Source organism: Chamaea fasciata, unplaced genomic scaffold (assembly GCF_029207755.1).
Source record: "Chamaea fasciata isolate MVZ Bird 193981 ecotype frontalis unplaced genomic scaffold, bChaFas1.0.hap1 SCAF_8, whole genome shotgun sequence".
NCBI classification, from domain to species: Eukaryota; Metazoa; Chordata; class Aves; order Passeriformes; family Sylviidae; genus Chamaea; species Chamaea fasciata.
In genome coordinates this window covers 8,816,193-8,839,069 of record NW_027094093.1, presented here as the reverse complement: position 1 = coordinate 8,839,069, position 22,877 = coordinate 8,816,193, and the positions used below count along the sequence as shown (strand labels likewise).

Here is a 22,877-nt window from a genome sequence, read left to right as displayed (position 1 = left end):
ACCTTTTCTATGAAGCCTCCCACGGGCAGCTCCACACAACTCTGGCTCTTTCCCCCTTCCTTTTGCATCTCTGGCTAGCTCCTTCCCATCCCCAGCATGGCCACCTAACCATGTCTGCCCCTCATAAAACCTCCTGTCTCTCCCTCCTCACAGCACAGCCAGCAGACACCAAGTGACCACTCTACCAGTTAACTCACTCTCTTATCACACCCCTAGCTCCGAGGGCAAGGATGTTCCCACTCTTTGGTAATTAATACAGCTGCAATGCATCAGGGCCAAGATTGCCTTCAGCAGTATCTCTGTCACCCCACATCTTTATATGGATTTATACATCTGCACATACAATTCACTTCTTACTGGAAGGGGGAAAGCAGTTAAGTATTTCAGCAATTAAGAATCACCAAAGAGCCAAAACTCTCTTTTTCTAGGCATAATGACCATTCTTTTAGCTACATACAAACACAGAAATAGGAGTTCTTTCCAGCATTCATAAATAGATTATTATAACACGTAACTTTAGGTCAACATTGCTGTTCCTGTCTTTTTTCTCCAAACAGAGGATAGTACAGGATGTGACCTGCACACACAACTACTGATTTATGCTGTGCTGACTAGAAGGAACTACACTGTCAGCAGGACAACTTCTCACAATTACAGTGTTTATTCACCTCACTGAGACGAGAAGTCCATGTTCTGAATGCACAAAAAAAAGCTATGAACAGTTCAAATTCAAGATATAACACATGTAGAGCATGTACAAGCTGAATGTCTCCTTTATGTAAAAGACAGATGACACATGCTCTAATTAAAGATTAGTCAAGGAGTATAATGACATGGGGCCAAACATGAGAGATGGTAACCTTGATTACAGGTTGGTCAGAGAGATCAAAGTAATAAATTGGCTCAGCGTTCCTAGAAAAAACATTGTGAACTTTTGATGAGAAAATTACTATGTCCTGAATTCCTTCTCTGTCGCTTGAGACCTTTTCTTCCCCTAAACAGCCCACATGATGTAGACACTTGCTCCTTGTTCTCCTGCTCTGACCAGTGCTAAAACACCGATATGCTGGGTGAAATGGAATGAAACATAACACAGTGAAAACTAACTTTGACTCATCAAACCCAATGGCGGTTTCAACCTTTCCTGGCCTGGCCTGTGTGTGCTCACTGAACTCCTCCAACAAGTGTGAGCCACAACTCCTTGTCCCTAAACTTCTCCTTTCAGCCCAGGCACTGCCTCCTTCACAGCCTCCTCCTGTGCTAGACCAGCAGTATCCACCACACGCCTCAAGCCATCTCTTTCAGGATCCTATCCACACAGATCTCCTCCAGAGCTTACCTGAACTGACCTAGATCATCTCTTTCTTATCTCAGTCCTGCTCCACAACAGTTTCCCTCACACCTCCAAACACCATCACATCCTTCACAGTGTGCTAACATGCCCCCAACCCTTGTCCAAGAGCACAGAGCTGAGCTCTGCTTCAGGCTCAGAACAGAACCCCTCAACCTCCACCACCCTGACAGCTCTGCTGCTCCACACCCTCCTCTCCCACCTGTGGTCCTCAAACAGTCCCCAGATTCAGGCTCAGGCTGTCCCTGCACGCCTCAGGCCTTTTCACACCCAGCCACACCTCAATGCCTTTGATAACCCAAATCTAACGCCCTACGACCACAATCCTCTTTATTCCCCTCTCTCAAAGTAAGCGCCCTTCCCTTCCTCATTGTCCAACGAGCTCCTCCCAAGCCCCAGAGGTCCGCGACTCACTGTAACATCACAAGTGACTCCATCCATTCTCCTGCACCCCTTGCTGTGAGGATCATACCCCTGTTCTCTCACCTCCACAGCCATGGCTCACATCCAGCATTCTGCACCCCCAACAGCTGGCTCCACAGCTGGTCCCCATCCCAGCCACTGACCTGCCTTCCCTGCTCTACCTGCCAGGAAGTGGTGAGAAAAAGGAGGGAAAAGGGAAGGGGAACCATCTTCCCAGAAACTGATCTCCAAACCTCAGATGAAGAATGACCTCTGATTACCATGGATTTTGAGATCACCTAGCTGAACTTCAGGCTTTATGGCCTCCTGAAGCAAGCCTGAACAGATGCTTCCATCAGATAATAGGAAACATTGTATTGTCTTAACATCAACCACTTCACCACACAGATTATTTTCTAGATTAAGCAGTGAAACAGCGAGCAAAAAGGAAATTGAAAACCTAGTACCATCTTGTTTTGTTGCAATGGTATGAACTACCTGTCTTCTCATCATTATAGACAGCAGTTGTTAAGGATGCTAATAAAACGAGTGCTTAATGCAAAAAGAAAAATAGTTACCAATATTTATTTAAAAGAAATACAGTGCAATAGTTCCCCCTACTGACAGCACAAAATCACATTGCTAATCAATGTTATTTCCTGGGTGGTCCTCAAATTACTAATTCGCTGTTCCGATGTGGTCCACGCAAGCTAACCAGCCTCCTATGCTTGCTGGAACCTGAAGGACAGAGGGCAGGTCTGAGCAGAGTCTTAAGTTAGTCTTGAGCTGCACCAGGGGACGTTCAGGTTGAACATCAGGAAGAATTTTTTCATGGAAAGGGTGGCTAAGCCTGCCCAGGGAAGTGGTGGAGCCACCATTCCTGAAGGTGTTGAATATTGACAGCGGGTTTTACGTTGATATGGTGATGTTTAGTCATATGTTAGACTCGATGTTCTTGGAGGTGCTGTCCAACCTCTGTGATTCTAAGCCACAAGACACTTTGTTCCACTGCCCAACTCCTCCAAGCACCGTCCTTTGCCTTTCCACCGGCCTTCCCTGAGCACAGCTCGGGCCGTGGGGACACCGGTGCCTCCGCGGCTTTTGGGGGAACCCGGAGTCCTCAGGGATGCCATCGGGCCCGCAGCGCGGAGGGACCCAGCCCTCTGCCCTCACAGCACGAATGGAAAAGATTTTTGTATTTTTCAGCTTCCTGAAGACAAGCAGGAAGGTTGTCTTCAGGAGGTGAGCCGTGAAGAGCTCAGCCGAGGCGCCCGCCGCGGCCGGCGCTGCCGCGATAGCGGGCAGGGCCGCAGGGCTGACGCACAGGAAGGCGCTGCCGCGGGCCGGGGGCGGGCACGGCCGCTAAAAGCCCGCGGGGCGGGGGCAGCCGGCGGCAGCGGCGGCGGGGCTCGGCCGGACCCGGCACAGGTAAGCCAAGCGGGGCGGGGGAGCAGCGCGCCGAGCCCCGGGCGGGACGGGGCTGGCGGCGACCCCCGGCACAGGCGGCGCCGATGGGAACGGGCTCCAAGGCAGACCCGGCAGCCGGGAGAGCACCTGGGCAGCCGGAAAGCGGGGCTGGTCTGCGCTGTCCGGATGGACACAGCTCCATCCCCGCGGCACCCGCTGCTGCCAGCCGCCTTGCAGTAACAGGGTGGGTTGGGGCGGAAGGGACCTTAGAGATCGTGTCGTTCCAGCAGCCTGCCGTGGGCAGGGACAGCTTGCACTAGAGACCGGGTTGCTCAGAGCGCCGTCCAACCTGGCCTCGAGCACCTCCTGGGATGGGGAGTCCACATCTCGGGGCAACCTGTTCCCACCTTCACAGAAAAGTTTTTTTTTAAGTCTAATGGCAACCTACTCTCCTTCTATTTGAGCCCATTGCTTCTGTGCTCTCGTAGACTGGGTTGCCCCATCTTTCTTGAAAACTCTTTCAGTTCCCTTCAGGTGGCATTCACAATGAGCTACAACTGGCCGACTTTCTCAGCTGTCCCTGCAAAACCTTTTGCACAAAGGGAACATGGGTTGTACCGAGCAGGTCACAAAAATCCCAGGGACAAACCCTACCCGTGTGCTTTGCAACAGTTTATGCACGTGAGCATCCCTGTAACTTACACAGCAGGCCTAAGGGGGCTGCAGGCTGGATAAGATCTTGCCTTTTTTTTTAACTTCACATAAAAATATTAAGTTTCCTCACTAATCTTGTTAGGATATCATAATCACCAGCATTCACTAGCATTTACAATAAAAACTCCCACCGACAGTGCACAGACTTTAAAATCTGTGGGTTTTTTTTTCCTGAGTGTGAGGTCAGGAAAAATGTGACAGACTCCTGGAGGTCCCTTCCAAACCTTAACAATTCTCTGATTTTATTCTATAAATTATCAATGCATTACAATTGGATTCCTTGTATGTATCACCAGAAATAAGGTTTGGGATTTTTTGTCAATACAGCAACACAGACAGCGAAACACTCCTGTGCCTAACTCCTCCTCAGCAATTTAAAGAAACAAAAGTAAATATTCAGGCAATATTTTTTTCCTCTCAGAATGGAAGTAATAAAGAGGAGGGAAATGTCACTGGGCACATTTCCACTGACGTTATATACAGTGTCCTAAAAAACACACGCAGAATCATCCTATCAACCTTTGCTGGGAAACTAAAACCTGTCACTTTTACTTTTGCATGACTAAGTGCTCAGGACTCCATTAAACTTGAGATACTACTTTTTTTTCTTCTGACTTTAAAAATTGCAAAATGAAAGACTACAACATTAAAAATATGATGTCTTTATCTGAAACTGTTGACATTCTAAAACTACAGTTCAGAACTGGAAATAGAAAAGGTCAGCTTTCTACAAAAATGTCCATTTTGATGAAATCTTGTCTTTCTTCAGGAAAAGTTTCTATCAAAAATGTTCCAAGAGATCCATAGTTTGTTGGCCCACTTCAGTCTTTATCCCCTGACTGTATTTTGTGTCTTTTGTTCAGATGAAATGGAAGACCACCTCTGGTATGGGATCAGGGAGTTGGCAGAGCCCACCACTCTCAGCCCTAGGACTGAGATCCCAGGGCACATCAAATATAATTCTATGGCAATTTAAAGTAGAGAAGATGTACTAGATTTAGGTTGTAAAGCAGTACTCTCTGAACAGAAAACGTGGGGCTTTAGGAACAGCACAGTAACACACAACCATGATGACTTAAGGAAAAATTTGGGTGGCATCAATTCAACTAGAAGAGAGCAAAATCATTGCTTTCCACCCCCCTTCAATAGGAATAGTTCTACCTGGGTTTGAAGAGTACAGTCCTAAACAACTTCTCTTGATGAGAGATGGTGTGTAAATTTTGCCACTTCATAAGCATCATAAAGTATCTCAAAAAATTTACATGAAGGAAGGGAATTGACAGAGGTGCCCACTCAAGTCTAAGAGCCAGAATTTCTTTAATGTGGCCTTGCTCACTTTTTTCCCTCTTCCCTTTAACTGACTAAATTTACTCAAGTATCACTGTTTTGGAAGACAGAATAAAATGTCAAAGTATGTAAGAGCTACAATGAAAAGAACCAATTTGGATTAGTAATTTGGATCGCCATTTGGATTAGTAATTCATATTGATTTTTCAATTGCAAACATGTTTAATTTCTTTCTTTTGTAGTATGTCCCAATGGAGTCAAGTTCAACAACTGGAAATAAAGTTTTTGGAGCAGGTAGACCAGTTCTATGATGATAACTTCCCCATGGAAATCCGGCACCTACTAGCACAATGGATAGAAAGCCAGGACTGGTAAGATTTAATTCATTCTGCCTCCTATTATTTCAATCACTAATAATTCTTTTGTTTGCTGGCAGGCTTTAACGTGCTCGTTTACAAACTGTGCAGGTATCTACAATCCAATAATACTATTTCAGTAGTTCTGGATTTAGCCATTTAAACTTAAGGAATATTGGGAGGTGAAGTTTCACATTTGAACTTACTCCTAAATAAAATCCAATTAAAATGGATTTAAAAAAATAATGCAAGTTAATTTTCAATGGAAATGTTACACATTTACCTCTTGCAGCATAAAAATTATTCATTTGTCCAAAATTGCACTTAAAGCTGGATAATTCTGGGGACAAGCCAGCTGTTCACAGGAACTGTTCGCTAGGAGGTCAGTCTATGCAGAAATTTGGATTCAATTCACTTGAGAGTTATCTTAAGAAAATTCCACAGTAAATGCAAAAAAAAAAAAAAAAATCAGTCACAGAGGAAGAGACGTCTCAATTTTTCAAGCTAAATCCACAGTACTATTGGAGGACTACTGTGCAGGAAAAAAAAAATCTGCTAAGGAATATAATCTTTCTTTACTGTTTATGGGTCCATATTTATGGGGCTGTAGCAACATGGGTAACATTAAAATCTCCTTTTTGCCAGACGTGGAGTTAGCAGGTGTATCTCAAACAGGCACCTGCTATTTGTGAGGCAAGGAGAGAGGCTGTCCCAAGGACAAGGATGCCAGGCTTGTCAGACTTTTTCTTCCTCAAGTTTTGCTCACTGATGCTATTGCCCTGCACATACCAAGCTGTACACAAACAACAGAACCAGTAAAGCCTGGCTGTGTCTGCGTCCTGTATCCCCTACATACCCTTCACCAGTAGCCTCAGAGTCTTCCTGTATCCCCAAATAGTTTGGCTGGAGGAAGGCTCATCTGGTGCCTGGTGTGAAGAGATGTATCTGCTGTCTGGCCATCTGGCTGTTGCCTCCTGGAGCAAGTTATTGCTGCCATTTTCCTCGGTGGAGGTGCTAATTTGGATTCCTTTCTTCTATCAACCTGCCAGATTGCCATGAAATTTGTAAGAACATTCTATCTTTTGGACTTCAAGGCTCTTGCCAACTTTGTCTGAAAGCGGGCAGCAAATTCAGAAATTATATCTGTGTGACCGAGTGAGAGGGATAGTTTGCATAAGCCCCATTTCCTCTGACAAGTGAGCTGGAAGTATTTAAATATTCACTGGACCAGAGACTAGAAAACCCTGGTTGTCTCCTCTGGCTGACTCTACTGTCTGTGCTAACACCTCACCCTCTTTTTATAAGTGCATATCTATAGGAATACTAAAAAAACCACAAAATCATAAAAATCATTATTCACAAGCTCTAGCTATATGCAAGTCACCATATACTTAAAGCCTTTTTTTTTTTTTTTGCTGCCGAGATTTTTGAATAGATTTTCATTTTCTGTACTGCTAGATTGACACACCATACAACATTATAAACATGCATGGTTGTTGTTCATTGATTCTCTAGGGAGGCTGCAGCCAACAATGAAGCAATGGCAATGATCCTTTTACAGAATCTGATCATACAAGTGGATGATCAGCTGGACCGAGTTTCACAGGAGAAGAATCTGCTCTTGATCCACAACCTGAAAAGAGTCAGGAAGCTGCTGCAGGTGGGTCATTACTTCAAATGACAAATTGCACTGCACACCCTTAGTGGTCTCTGGAGGCGGTGCTGGAGCTCTGTGGGATGCAGGTTGTTCCAATGGCCAGCTCAGAGCTGCCCCTATTGCCATAGGCTCCAAGCAGCTATGGCAAGGCTGAGCCTTCAACAAGATAATTCAAAATAACAATTCCACTGTCTTTCTGTGGAACAATAATTCCTGTTTCAATCCATGCAGCTTGGATACAAATGCTGTGACTTCTCAGCTCTGTGCATATCTGCGTTTCACTGAGCTCTTACAAATAACACTGTACAGTGCTTATAGATGCTCACGTTTATTACAAATGTAATTACCACCTTTCAGACACCTACAGCTATTTAACTATGGAATAAAATACATGCTTGGGGCTTAAGACAGCGCCATGAAAAAGGAACCCCTGTAAATCATTAGCATGCTTGCTGTTTTATGCTTTTTCTGGGATTATATGTTATAAATTACTTAAAGGATTTACCATCAGGCTTCTGCAAAATACGTATTTTGATTGCCTGAATGTTTCTCCAATAATTGTTTATCTAAGGCAAGGATTCTCAGAGTTCCAATTCATTAGTCACCTACTTCCTGACATCTGTCTTCTGCATAAAGCAGATATGCCATTGAGTTTAATGAAAGTTTGGGGGTTTTTTTCCTTCTTTGATGGTGTTTTCCATAAGTACTTAAATGATAATTACATTGCTTGCCAAACATTTTCTTTATTTGAGACGTAGGTACATACACACACACAACACTGGCCTGGAAAATCTTAGCATGACTTCATCAATTACTTTGTTCTCTTTATGGCTGTGTCTGATTTTTTTTGTGTCTTCATCCCTAGTGGTAGCCTCTTAAAAACATGACACTATTTCCATCGCTACAGCTTTTTCATCCTATGTTATGCAAGCAGCCTCCTGTAATTTAAAAATAAAGTAACTTTTTGTTTCTTTTCTGGTTTTTGGAGAAGCACTTTTCATAATTTCAGTACTCTTCAAACACCAGATTTACTCAACTGCAGAAATCCTGTTGTTTCCGTAATGATCTTGGCACATTTTGTCACAAAACTGTATCACATTAGTAAAGGATTCTTCCACAGGGGCAGATGTGTAGAAAGAGCATTTCAGGCCAAGCAGTTGCAGTGGTGCATTCCTGGCTTAAAAGACTATGCATTTATGATTGCACCATCACAATGTGCACAGGCAGAAGGATTAGAACATATTTACACACAAGCTCCACAAAATTAAAGCCTCTCATTGTTGTTCCTTCTGCTCTTTGCACCATTTTTGGGTTTTTTTTGTTTTGTTTGTTTTGGGTTTTTTTTTAATTATTCTACGCTTTTTACCAAAATTTGAAGCATCAGCTCTGTGCCAAATTGGGCACACCAAACCAAGCAGTCAGGCCTTGGGTGAACTCAAATGAGTTCATATAATAAGCAGTGTGAAAATAGCCTGAATGAAAACCCTTTCTTTCAAGTCCTGTCACATTTGGAAATTATATCATGACATGCTTCAGGAAGAGCGCAAAGGAGGCTTATTCTAGAAAGGCAAGAGGAGAGGAGTTTTAAGTGATTTGTGATTGAATGGCTTCTCAGGTGCTACGGTCTGAGTCATAATTCCAGAAGAAAACAAAATGCTCAGGCATCCCCATTACAGCTGAAGAGTGTTACGAACTCCCTGAGAGGACATGTGTGATACTGGAATTATACTGCTTATAAAACATGATCTGAATCTTAAGCATTGCAGTAGAATGTTTCTAGGTGAGCAAAAACCAAACCAGCAGCTATCCCCATCACTAATAATGTTGAACTTTCTTCATTGTATCAAGATAGCACATAGCCTGAATTTAGACAAAAAGCTATCCATTCTCTTTCAAAATACACATAAAAACCACCAAAAACTGGATGGCACTTTCACTGCTGGAGCTTTTCCTGGTCTTGAACACTGTCATCCACGGTCTGTGTTCTGATTTCCAAAATAGTTAGAACAGGCTAGAGTAGGACCAGGCTCTTGCAATGTTTGAGGGTTGTTATTAGATGAGAAAAATAATTTATACTGTCTTTAGAAATCTGTGACACCAAAATTTTCGACTTCTGTGTAAAACAGTATGTTACAAATTTAAGTTATAGAACATAGAAGATAAATGCATTTTCAGCCAAAGTATGGGCTGGATGTTCTGTACAGTTACACAGGCAGTCTCCTGCTTCAGCTGTCAAAATTATTTCTCCACTGATTAGGTAAGTACATCAGTAAAGAAATGCTATAGTAGTTGAAATCAGCTGACAGCCTATCCTTGTTGTCAACTGTCAAGTGTTATTAATGGACTGGACATGACACATACCATGGACAGTATGTTCTGTAACATTCTTAACGTTGAGTATGCAAATTATCTGATTATGGGTCTCATCTTTTTTTAATGGATCGCTGGTTGCATTTTTTTGCTGAATATATGAGAAGGTTGGAAACAGACACTTGGCTTCCCACCCACAGCTGGAAGCCCTTGCAGATACCTAGCTCTTGCAATTTGAGCTACTTTTTGTCAGGTTCATGAGACAGCACCAGGAAAATATAACTGATGTGCAAAGTAGAATGCCATGGTCCTTTTTGTCCCAACACACCACCTAGGGAAAGGGAGGCTGGAAAGGTACGCTGTAAAACTAAGGAGATTTTTCACTGACTGATGAAAGAAAGACTGGGCTCCTAAATAGGTACATCTTTTCCTATCTGGTGACTCTGTGAACAGTGTTGGTTTGACTTTCTCTGAAGGTTAGTAACCATGAACCCACCTTTATCTCTGCTTCACTCTCTAGTGTGAGCACTTCTTTGAAATTTCACAGTTCCCTCCCCTTCCTTCCCCTCTGAACCACACACAGATGCACAGACCCATGTGCATTGTGCACACACACAAAGCTGTCCAACCTCAATACACAATGTGAGTACAACATTTGTTCATTTCTTTGAACCAAATTGTTGAGTAATACTTGACAAAAGAGATAATGCTGGAAACCAGCACTTATCACGACGTACACAGCATAGTATGTTGAGCTGTGGTAAAGGTTCCTAAATGCTAAGACAATAGCAATAATAAAGAAAAATTCAATTAGAGAACACACAAAGGCTATTCAAGAGCAACCTGCAGTTCCTGACAAAACACAAATTGAGAGACTAACGTTTAGTCAGAAATACAACTGGATGGTTAGTGAAAGGCAGCCTTAGAAGAGGAGGCAATGCACACTTCATAAGTGGCCTGTGCAGCTGTTTACTAGACGGACAAGGACTCCTTAGGATCAAGATTCCTGGTGCTGTTACTGAGTCTGGAGAGTGTTATTTCTAGGAGTCTCCACCACCACAGCCAAGCACACCTCACCTAAAAGACTTCCCTGAGATTTTTGTTATAAAACTGAGAATATTTTCTATTCTGACTGCTTACTGAAACATCTTTACATAAATATGTTAGTTGTTCTGCGAAAGCAAGAATGGAGATAGTGAAAGAAGAGAGAAGTTGCCTGCCTCAGCTGCAAGTTTTGGGCAACCTTGGGGGTTGTGAAGGGCAAAGAGTAGAAGTCTAAGCCCAAGAAGTCCAGGAAGGTGGGTCTGCCTGGCACCCCTGCTTTTAAAAGAGAGGGACCACCCTTATTCTCTCACTATTAGAGAAGTAACTATAGAATACGGCATTCCTGCTTAGACTGCTTACGTTTCCAAAATCATCTGCAGGCAAAAAAAAACATTGACCAGGAAATATGTAATTTGAAAAAGTTATAAGTACTTGAAAATACTCATGAGAAACTTAGCTAAGCAACTGTGGTCATTGCTAGCTCTCTGTAATATGCTTCTCTATTTCTTGCTTTCATTGAAACATCTCTTCTTTTTGACATTAATCTGGTATAAATGCACACACTATTAAAATCAGGGTCAGCATTTTAGGTTAAAATCCTTCATATTTGCTTCCTACATTATTATTACTTCTCTAGTCAGCAAATTGGATTTATTTTTACAGCAGAGCAGCCTTTTGTTGCTGTGCTCTTCAGTGGGAGACAGAACAGCACAGTCACTTTCTAAGGTTAAATTCTCTGTCTGTCTTCCTAGAGAGCTCCTGCTCCCTCCAGCAGCAGTTTTGGAAAGGGAAGAGGGAGAAAATGTTCAGAGGCAGCGGGAGAAAGAGCAGGAAAACCATGCTTATAGTTCTTTCTCCTTCTTAAAATCTAGATGGAGAAAAGCAAAGTAGATTAGTTATAAGGAGATGGTTGTGTTGTTGTTATGACAACCAAATGTGAAGGGCAGATGTTAAGCTTTGAAGAGCTGCCTAGCACTTCTAGGTACCAAAGTACAGATGTGAGAGTCTGCATGACCTTGGCCTGTGGACAATTACATCCCAGTTTTCAGAAGGAACGTTTTTACATGACAGTGTACTTGTCCCTGATGCAAGCCCCTGTGTGATACAGGAGTGGATTTAGTGCACAGAGACTCTCATAAAATGCTGCAGCAGCCCTGTGGTTAGAAGGTGGAAATGAGCTGAGACACAGACTTCTTGTTTGTCACAGCATGAAAAGGGCCCTGGTTTATTCCTCTTTACAGCTCAGCCATCCTGACTCCAACCATTCACTGACTCTGCCTGCAGCAAGCTCGTACTGGAGGTTTCCCTTGCAGCCTCTGACTGCTGCTTATTTCCTGCTCAACTCTGACTGCAGGCTTTCACCCAGCTAAACTGTGACTTCAGGTTCCAACAACAGACTTGAACTACAGACCTAGACTGACCTCACAGCAGTGATTCTCTGTCCTCAGGATCCTTCTTCATGATCCTCTGGTTCCCACTTCCTCAAGGTTTCTTCTCCTTCATGATTTCCCCCTCAGCAGCTCACCCACTCCCTTTTATCACACTTATCTTTATTGGATACAGCTGTGACTCATCAGGGGCCAGGCTGCATTGGGTAATTAACACAGCTGTTACTTATCAGGGGCAAGGTCACCTGTAGTCCCTTCTCCTAAACTAGAAGACAGACACTGTCCACATTCCTGACTCACATGCCAAAATTCTGGGCTGGGGGAGAGAAGCCAGGCTGCAGTGCAGCCAGGGAGCCAGGGCAGGGTAGGTGCAGAGGAGCCTGGGAATCAGAGATGGGCACTGCGCCCCAATGTCCCACCGCTCCATTTAGGAATGATGCTGGTGGGCAACTGCCTGTTCAGCTCTGGGATGTCCTCCCCCCTACACACTCCAAGCTGGAAACCTGCAGCACTCCTCAGGTGCTTGCTGGACAAGAAGGAGCTCCATGGAATGCAGCCTGGCCCAAGTGAGCTCTCAGGAGGAACAACTGTCTGTGCTGTGCTCTGTGACGGATGCAGGACAACCCCATCAGGACAAAAGCAGAAATTCCCAGAATCATCCTATTTATAACTGAAGCCCTTATTTATGCTCTAGTCTCAAGATGACTTCTGAAAGCACTCCCTTCTCATTAATGGCAACATGCATCAGTGTCACTTCTCTGTTTATGGTATTCAGGGTGAAATCTGATTATATAAATCTTCCTTTATAAAAGTGAAATAACAGATTTCAGGAATAAGAAGGGCTGCTCTGCTCATTTACCATTGAAGCCTGAGTTAATGAGCATACTGTGTGCTCTGGGGAACAATTTGCTGTAAATTATGTATATTCATGAAATTCATTTAATTCTCACAGCAGATTCTCCAGTATTGGTGAACTTTACCGACTCCCCAGCCCTGCCAGAGCCTAAAATGAGGGGAGGGAGGGTAATGAGATTATGCCTGAATGAGCAGGTCTGTGGGCACACACACCATTAACACCTTGGGGTCTGTTTACAAAGGGAGAGGTCAGGCAGAAGCACCAGATCTGCCGACCCACACCAGCCAGTTATATAAAAACAAGCTTTTGGAAGTTTTAGTAAGTAGTTGGGAAATAGTTCTTTAGTTACATTACTTTATCCTACACTGCTCTGGCTGTTTTTATGGAAAAGTCTGGAATAGCTTCTGAGGGTATCTTCTGTCATCTAAAACAACATATATTAAGGCACTTTTTTCCATGTAAAATTCACTGTTTCGATGTAGTACAAACAAATATATCTTTACATGATGCTGCTTGAAAGAGTAACACAGCAGTACGTTCCCGATTCTGTGTCATGTTCCTGGTTCTACTGCCCAGTCTGTTTCCATCTGGGCACTGAACATCCCTGTGCTTCTCCAGACAAAACTAAGTGAACATATAAAGGTTCCTTAGTTCAAGTGACTGTTTACAAAAGCCTCTGTACCAGAAAGGAACATGCATGAGGAATCCTAAGATTATTTATTTCAGTACATCAAAGTGGACAAAATAGCATTAGATCCGAAACAGGACATTCCAGTTGGTGCTTGACAAACAATTCTAATAAGCCCTGTGCTGAGAAACAGTTGCAAAGAGTGGAAACAGCCATTGATGTTTAAGTTGCAGTTTCCTGTTAAAGCTTACAAAAGGGTGAGAATGGAACAAAACAGAGAAAGTTCCTAATAAACCACAGAAGATCCATTTCAAAATGTTATTTACACATATTTAGCACTCGTGTAGCCTGCCAGATCAACAGCTCAACACGGTAAAGTGGGACATGTTTTGAACCAGCGTGTCCTGCTGTCTAACACAATTCAGATCGTATTAGACTGCTCCCAGTGAGTTTTTCAGTACAACCATTAAAGCTGTTTACAGAAAATTTTGGCGTGCAAATGGGAAACCCCGCACAGAAGTCTGTTTGCTAAAGCAGCTAGGTGTCTGCTCCTAGCAACTACAGCCTAGTGACTGCATGTCAGCTGATAAAGGTTTTTAAAAATGATTGGTACAGGACTGAAAAAGGTTACTTGTTACGAGTAAAATACTTTGGGATTTCTAGTTATTACGCAAAGAACTCAACTCTCAAAGTTTAGAGATGTTTTTGTAGAATGAAAAAGAGTTAACTTGCAGACTGAAGCAAACTAAATAGCCTCTTGTGGGCTTTGTTCATTCTGAAGTATTAAGAGCCCAGTTGCAGCTGAACATCTGCCTGAGAGATTAGTTAATAATACTCAGGTCTTTGTGCCCAGAGGAGGAGGGGGATGTGGGGATCAGTCCACTCTGTCCTCTGATATTTTACCCTTTTTCACAGGGAATATGGTATTTTTATTTACTTTCAAATAAATCTCATTTAAACAAGTTATTTATTCTCAAGTAAATATCAACTAAGAAGCATCACTACATTATTCACCCCTCCCTGTCTATACAGTTCTACTATCTGATGATGATTTCTACAGAAATGTATTTTCTGTAGCTCTATCTCACCCTACCTGCTCAGAAATCTGCTGTTTTAGATTATTCCTTGAGTGGTTTTAGTGGCTGCTGGGAGGGACTCAGCAGTGGAATTTGAGGGGTGGAGAAAAAGACCTCTGCCTTCACAGCTCATCCTCTGTGCTTTTACAGCTTTGCCTACTGCAATTTAGTTGCACAGGACCTAAAAAAGTGATGATCATCTGGAAGTTACGCATCATATGCTATGAGAAAACTACAGGACTGCATAGCTGTGTGTTAGGACTTCCCACACATCATAGGAGTTTTCTAAAACAATGAGGTTGCCTTTAAGTTCTCTCACATATATTGTGAGGGGGAAGGGGAAATCTAAAAATAAAAGTACAACAAGAGCGGTCTAAATAGATCGTGTCGCAGGGACATCCTCTTAAAGACCTAGATAAAAGAGACATCCTTCTAGTAGAAGAAGATTTTTAGTAAGAATACTGCCTGTTTTAAGTACAAGCATTCAAAAAACTCCCAAGCACTTAACCTTTATCAGGCTAACACAAGAACTGACTCTTTCTTTGTATTCTGCTGTTGTCTTCATTAGGCTTTCCGCCTGGATGCATAAACAAAGGTAGAAAACAAATCAAGGCAAAGTGTTATTTGTCATATTTGAAGGTGAAAACGGGAAATATGTATGTACAGCTATGCCTTCCCACCCACATATTCGAGATATGCTACTAAACCCAATCCTTCTTTCTTTCAAAAAAATAAAATGATAGACAAAAGGGTTTTTTTCCCCTGTTTTTGATTTTATGAAAGATGATATATTTGCTTTTCCAGAAAGATGCTGAGTATCAGACTAGCAAAATAATCATATCACAAGTGAGCAATAAGGAAGGAAATGTATTTTTGCTTGACTCTGTCTTGCTGTTTCCTATCTCTCCTCCCTTCCATCAGCTTCTTTAAATATTCATTCAGTATGAACAAACACTTCAGTGGTCATACTAAATAACCCTTCCACACTTCCAAGTAAAGCTCCTATTGTATACAATTAAAAGGCTCAAGAAGGGCTTTTTCTAGCAGAAATGAGAGGAAATACAGCTGATGGTTTTGAGATTTAAAAAAATAAAGAAAGAAAAAGAAAAGAAAAAAGAGAAAATAAGAGAAAGCCCTGGAAAATTCTGAAGCAGTTTTCAGAATTGGAAAGCACCAAAACCTACTCAAGTCCTTTTTTAAGGTCACCTTGAAAACACGGAGATAATCAGGCAAACCCCTGACTGACTTTCTAAAGGTTTCAGAACACATCTTTCTACATTACACGTGGAGACCAACTAACACCTAATCCCCTGCTTTAACCACTGAAAACAGAGCCAGTATTCACTGGTAGGTGTATACAGAGCCCTTTGACACATGAAGAGTGGTCAGTTTTAGTGTGGCTGGGAGTGATCCACTTTCTGATGGAGCCACCCACAGGAAAATCAGCTAAAATTTTGAAACTTTAAAAATGGGAAGAAAAGAAGAGTAAGAGAATGACTCTGGTCTAGATTTCTTCACTTCTGTCAGAGTAAGCAGTAAATTCCACATACTAAAGCTGACAGTTGTTTGGTGTTCTTTTTGAAAGCACATGCATTTTAAAATGTCATAATATGTATTTTAAAGTTTCTCCATGACCTTGCAGCTTACAGAATCAAATCTTGCATTTCCCCAGCCACTATTTCATGCACCTTTAACATACTCCAAAGAGTTCAAGCTGTTTTAAAATTTGGCTAAAGGGCATAAACTCTGCATGCTATAACGTACAAACTGTTTTTGCAGAAATGCCTCTTTGTTTTTCTCTGTGATCTAGTAAGATACTCTCACACCAGATGTCCCTGGAGTTGAAAGAGTGCATGCCGGGTGGCAGTAGGATGGTTTTCTCCAAGGAAATGTCATCAGCATTCACGGAAAATTGTCACCTGTTCAGAATGAAAGTTCAAATTCCCCGTTTGCTTAAATTTAGCATCATGCTGGTAGTTCTTGAGAAGAATCCAATTCAAATAAGATCATTTGCTGTTTGTTGTAACTCATGGCATGTAAAGACCTCACTGGAACAGAAGAGATGAGAAAGAAAACTTCTAAGAACAACAAAATTACAGTAGTATTAGCAGATATTTTGATTTGAAGGAAGAAAAGCGAATCCTCAATTTCTCTGTGTCAGTATTTATCAAAAGACAAATATAAATGTTCTCCCTACATGTTTCAACTTCATACAATTCTGCATAGCTAAAGAATCCACACTCTTCTTCCTCTTCTGGCTGCCAGTGTTCATGTCACTCTAAGTTAGGATTCCCCCATCTCAAGCCATTTTTGGTTAAAAATCCTTAATTTTCCAACTTTTACTACTCTTTTGCTGATAGGAGATAATTTTCAATTAATCATTCAGAAATCAAGGTCATGTTGGGTAATTTCTGTCCTCAGCCAAAGACAAAATGGATGTGCAGAGCAACAAGAGCTGGCAGTAGGTAATAATAAGGGAATACCAAGCAATGCATTCCAAAGTGTAATTACAGCCGAGAAGTATAAAACACAGGCAGAAAATTTTTTGTGTTATTATTTTTTCAGAGTAAAAAACATGGTTATTGTGACTTGTAGTAGCTATTGCTATTGAATAAGTTGCAATTCTTGAGATATTTAATGTTACAATTCATTTAGCAATTTATTACTGATGAGTTGCAATCCATCTGCTCCCTTACTGCAAAAGGGGCTGCTGCAGGAGCACAGGTGGCAGCTCTCTGTTGACCTTCTTGGCATCTACTCAGACTGAATCAACTTGAAAGAGCACCAGCCTGGCATAAGTATGGGAATCACTACAGACCCAGCTTGTTTCTACAGTTTTATGAGTTAAAGAGGAAAGAAAGGGGGGGGGAAGTGATTTTTCCAATCCATCTCTTGATTCAGATGGTTTTCTCTTAATGAAACAAAGAAAAGGAGAGAAAGAAAGAGTTTTTGAAAGTTTTGCATATGAATCGCGTCTAGAAACGCTAGGAAAGTCCCCAGTAACCGGCATCCTTTGTGGGGGATTTTAACACATCCCACTGTCAGATTTTTTTTTAAGAGTCTCTTCTACATAAATGCATTTTTCCAGCTCAGAGAGAGGATATTTACTTCTTCTTGACTTGCTTAAATATTTTTTGTTTGACCCCTTTAAACCCTTGCAGTGTTGTTGGGCAGCAGTAAACTGGGACTAAGGTAAGCCTCAAAGGTAAGCCTCAGGCCTTGTAGCTTCAGGTACCAATGTATGGCATGGCCACTTACTGGCCATCCAGGGGGAAAGCAAAACCCTGGTTTACTGCCAAAAAGAAGTAACAGCCAGAAGCAGAAATTAACAGAGGAATTATTATGCCCATCCGTGGACTTACACCAGTGGCAGATTTCTCCCCACAGCTTTCATCCCAAGCCTTGTTAGTAACAGGACTTTTCCTCCCTCTAATCAAGGTATAGATGGATGAGACAGGCTTAGTAATAACAACTGAAACAAGGCAGGACTGTTCCCCCCCCTCTCCCAACTTCATATGTGCTCCTCCTTAACGACAAACTGATCCTTTGCTGAGCACTTTCAGTCCACCAAGGAGCAGAAAACCCAGTCAGTAAAAAAACCATGAGTCATTTCCATCCCAGTTAGCAACCTGGATTGGCTCCCCAAGGAGTCAGGCACTGGGCTGGAGCACAGCCAGGAGCACAAGCACTCTTTGCAGCAGTTAATTTGCCCTGGCTGTTGCTGTGGGACCTCAGTTTCCACATGACACCCCACTCAATCCTTTGCAGGAACATCACAGTCATTTCCCATATTTCTGTATTCCCTTCCCAAAGCTACATCCTGACACTACAGAGAGAGAGAAATTTGGAATATGCCCAATAAAGGGGACTGTGAATGTATTACTGGACCTGAAGTGCAGTGGTGTTGAAGGAAGCATGCAGCAACATCGTAGTTACTGCCCTTACAGCTATGGAGCTGTCAGGGAGAAATGTGTAGTGGCAGATCCTTGGCACTGTTATTTGACATGAAAATCAGCAGCATATCCTTAATCAAGTCTCTCCTCACTGCCCAGGAAGGAGCAGGCAGGGAGGGAGTTCTTGGTGTTTCATCTGAGGCATAGTGTGTGCTGGGGTAGTATTACTCACCACCTCTTGTTTTCAGAGAAGCTCCTGAAACCAGTAAGGTTCACAACTCCTGTTCCTCAGGGTAATTGATACAGATGGTTGCTGGAATAAAATACCTAAAAGCATCCTGAACTGCTTTTAAGGAGATGAAAGGAGGCACAGCACTGGGGCTACTCTGGGTGTGGTGTGCACTGGTTGCACTGTGGGGCATGTACTTTTCCTGTCCTGAAAAGATGTCAGAAACCATGGGAACAAAGTTTCATTTCATTGCTAACAATGCCAGGGCAGTCAAAGCTTCCTTGGAAGGGAACATTTGGTACCTTGGTTATTTAGTTTTAATAGTCCTAGATCTTTCACCTTAGTCCATACCTGGAACGTCAGTACACATGGTATTTAATACCAAGCAGCTCAAATCAAGTTGCCATGATCAAAAAACTACCATTTTTAATATGGTATTTCTTTACTTTGCACTTGAAGTCAAAACATGTCTCAGATTACACATTTCATGCAAGAGCTCACAGGAATGTTTAGTGAAAAACATTAGAAAGGCATGTTTAATGGCACAGTACTTGTTGCATACAGAAGCAATGTGTTCACATTTCTGTCAGATGCATTCACACCCTTGTGTCTAACATAACAATTGGTATGAGATATCAAAGGAAGATCTGGCATCAGTTCAAGTATGTATAAACTTAGTGTGCCACATTCAGAGACAGCTAGAATAAAAGAGGTTCTGAGTGGCAGGGAGATATGATGAAAATAAAGACTAATGATAAAAAGGAGAAAATAGAGTAAGTCCAAAACTGGAAACTACACAGGAAAAGAAATTAAATGGATTAACTCTGATGAATGGACAAACACTATGAGCACTGAATGAAGGGTATCTGAATGAATGACACTGAATGAAAGGCCTGAAAGATACTGAGAAACACTGAATGAATACATCACAATAAAGGAAGCTGCTTGAGAGTCCTCTATCATTCCAATTTGATAAATACAGCATAAACCAATATTAGTTCAAATTGTGCCCAGTCCTCAATCATGCATCAGCGATTCAGCACTTTATTTATGGTGGTGTAATAAATATAGATTTTGTTGGTTCTTTGGCTTGGGACAAAAGTTACTTATTCCTTCATCTCAGGCACATTATTTTTTGAAAGAGAAAAATTGTTCACAGACATCAAAATTTAAGTCTTCTGCTTTATGCTGAGGAAGCTTTCCTGCTTGCCTCATTACCATATTGATATGCTTACAAACTTTTTTGTTGGCAGAAGTGCTACATGCTAAGCAGCAACATCCTATTGAAAATCGAAGACGTGATAAAATTATGCCCAGAATAGGCTGACAGGAAAGCCCTTTCAAACCAGCTGTGTTAGCAAGGGAGCAATTTGATCTTCAAATGATATACATCTCAGAATTGTATCTTTATAATCTCTATGGAACATTGTTAAGAATATTTTATGACGGTGGCACTAACTGGTGCTGCCCTGAAAGGCTGAACCAGCACATGAAAAGGGGAGTCTTTTCCACCCACACCAATCTGTAGCTCATAGACACTCATACATCATATTGCTTGTGATTTCCAGAGGGACATTCTGAATTCTGGAATTTTTTTGAGTTGTGTTTACTTGTGCTTGCAGGGCAAATATCATGGTAATCCCATGCATATAGCAGTGATCATCTCAAACTGCTTAAGAGAAGAAAGAAGAATATTGGCTGCAGCCAGCATGCCTGTACAGGTAATGAATTACATTTCATTAATCTGCTCCATGTTAATCTGCTCACATGCTTTTCAGACCAAATCCTGTCCCCTCATTCCACTGAAGTGATTTGTGTGCACTAGGGGTTGCCAAATGTTGCCCTTTAAACTCACATTTGAACTTCATTAGTGGCTCTTCTGCTGAAAACATTGCTATGAGGGACTTCCACGTCACAGCTAATCTTCAAAGACTTTAATCTGTAGGAAAGGTTTTAAAGAGATTATTCTTTGCAAAACAGATGTGTGTATTTTAAATTATGCAACGCATTAATTCATATTAACTATGGAATGCAAAAGACATTCCATCCAATATTTTATAGAGTTTCTGATGATTTTTATGTTGTTTGGAGAAAAAAAAAATTCAAATTACATATGAAACATATTTTGTGGAAATTGTTACATGATTAAAACCCAGAGAGATTTTTTTAGACAAATACATTCTTGTTAATCACTTATGGATGTAATATGTATTCCTACATGAGTCTTGCACCATGGATCTTTTAAAAAAATCGAATCATCTATATTTAATTTACTAGATGTTTAATGTCTACAGTATACCCACACCTTTCATCTCTTGCATTTCCAAGTTAAAGCTGCATATTTTCCAAATGTATAGAACTAAACATGTGTGTTTACAGCAGTCTCCAGATGGTTGAACGCTGGCTTTGGAATTCCATCTCTGTGCTGGAACTTGCAGTACAGTTTCAATCACTTATTATTATTATTATTATTATTATTATTATTATTATTATTATTATTATTATTATTATTATTACTCGCCCACCAATTATCTGTTCAATGTGTTCCAGGGGCCGCTGGAAAAGTCCCTACAGAACTCTGTGGTTTCAGAACGTCAAAGAAATGTAGAACACAAAGTATCAGCAATCAAGAACAGTGCTCAGGTACCACTTTTGTCCTGTGTGCTGTCTCTGCCCTCAGGATTTTCATACAAACATGCCTGAACTATCTTTAAGCTGGGTAGCATGATGACTTCTGCCAACAGACACACCACCCATTTTCCATTTTTCCAGGGACATCTGCCCAGACTAACAACTCAGGACACACCTGGATCTTCGGGTGTTAGCAGCTGTCTGGGTTCAGTGTGACAGCTCCCTGTTTTAAAGCTATCCCGCTCATCCCTATGGGAGTTGCAGGCAAACACCTGAGTGCAGTAAGAGCATACCTACAGTCTCTAAAAAGAAGTGAGGTTCAGAAAATGTATTTTTGCAACTTCACCTCCTTTAGCTGCGTCAGCAGTAGCTTAACCTTCACGATCTCTGAGTCATGTAGCTTTGTCAAGGCGAAGGCTTCGTGACGTAATTACGTGGTTTGGAGATGTGAGGGGACAAGAACACTGGGAGCTGATGGTAACCACTCTCCAGGAGTTTCTCATGCCATTGCAGGGCAGAGCTGGGCTGCGTCAAACCTGTAGCTATGTCCCAGAGACCCTGAAAGCTCAGAGAATACCTGCCCATTCACTTCAAGGCAGGATAGGGACTCAGAGTACCCACAGCTTTTTTGCTATCCCAGCCCCACTTCCAGCTTTGCAGCAGCCTCAGTGTAGAAACTATATTTGAAATACCTGTCCATATGTTGCTCCAGAGTAACATTTCAGGTGTACTGGAAAGAGATTCTAGCAGCATTCTCTTATCACTGTCTCCTTTCACAGAGAAGAAGGGTTAGAGAGATCAAACCCTTAGAAGGTAATTTCAGAAGAACAAAATACTAGGTCTCTGTCTACACATAAAGTTGTAAGATAAGAGTTGCAGAGCAGACAAAGCAGCAGCCTGTCATGCTGCTCCTTCTGCCTGTGTGGGGAAGCACAGCCACCCCTGAAGGACAAGTGAAAATGAGAACATTTTCTAGATAGGAAGGGGTTTTTTTAGTAGGTAATTAAGTTGAACACAGAAATTAGCCAGCTCCTCGTGCATGTAATTTCATACTTTACACATATAATTTAAAACTTTAGTCTCCAAAATAAAAAGTGAACCAAAATGGCTAATTGTGTGTGGGCTCATTTAGCAAACAAGTTTCTGTATTTTCACAGACACTTAATGTGCACATCTTAGGGAACTAAAAAGGATTGTTTATGAGTTGTTGACAAAATCAAGGCTTCCTATAAACAGCACAGAAATAGACCTTCGAAGTATAACAGATAATTTCCTAGAGTTTTATTTCCCATCTTTTGGTGGGGGTTTTTGAATTATTATTGATTGGTTACTAGAAAATATCTTCAATATTTTTTACAGCACATATGAAAAGAAAGCTGCAAAATGCCAAAGCAGCAAAAATGTTTCATTTCTTTATCCAAATTCTTAGCACATTCTGTAAATAAATTCTGTGAGCTCCATTCCTGTGTCTGACTCCACCTTTTCTGGCTTTGCACACCCCAATTCAATTTCCATTTAAGTAAATGCAAAATTATCCCCTTGCCCTGCTTTAAAGTTCCAAGAAGAGAGTAGCATTATTGGCTTAACACTTTCAGTTTAGCTCAGACTAACACAATCATTCTTACTTCCCGCTATGTCATTGCACTAG

The 22,877-nt window shown here is 41.7% G+C and overlaps 2 protein-coding genes across 5 annotated transcripts in view; one reads left to right on the top strand and one right to left on the bottom strand.

Moving 5' to 3' along the window:
- Nucleotides 1-22,877, bottom strand: part of MYO1B (myosin IB) — a 202,047-nt gene that overhangs the window by 137,283 nt on the left and 41,887 nt on the right. The window contains exon 1 of one of the 4 annotated variants that reach the window (XM_066189589.1): nt 20,454-20,469. The exons of 1 other annotated variant lie outside the window; for it this stretch is intronic. Coding sequence is in view for 1 of the 3 variants with exons in the window: in XM_066189585.1 (XP_066045682.1) it covers nt 3-68 (66 nt within the window). In the remaining 2 variants the exon portion in view is untranslated. Of the gene's footprint in view, nt 1-2; nt 149-11,949; nt 12,027-20,453; nt 20,470-22,877 lie in introns of those variants that run through there. 2 more of the 4 variants (XM_066189588.1, XM_066189585.1) reach the window with 2 other exon arrangements.
- STAT4 (signal transducer and activator of transcription 4) overlaps nt 3,156-22,877 on the top strand; it is a 40,990-nt gene continuing 21,268 nt past the window's right edge. Inside the window, exons 1-5 of the mRNA XM_066189594.1 lie at nt 3,156-3,181; nt 5,404-5,532; nt 7,033-7,177; nt 20,221-20,319; nt 21,149-21,241. Of these exons, the coding sequence (XP_066045691.1) occupies nt 5,405-5,532; nt 7,033-7,177; nt 20,221-20,319; nt 21,149-21,241 (465 nt within the window). The 5' untranslated portion in view covers nt 3,156-3,181; nt 5,404. The remainder of the gene's footprint in view (nt 3,182-5,403; nt 5,533-7,032; nt 7,178-20,220; nt 20,320-21,148; nt 21,242-22,877) is intronic.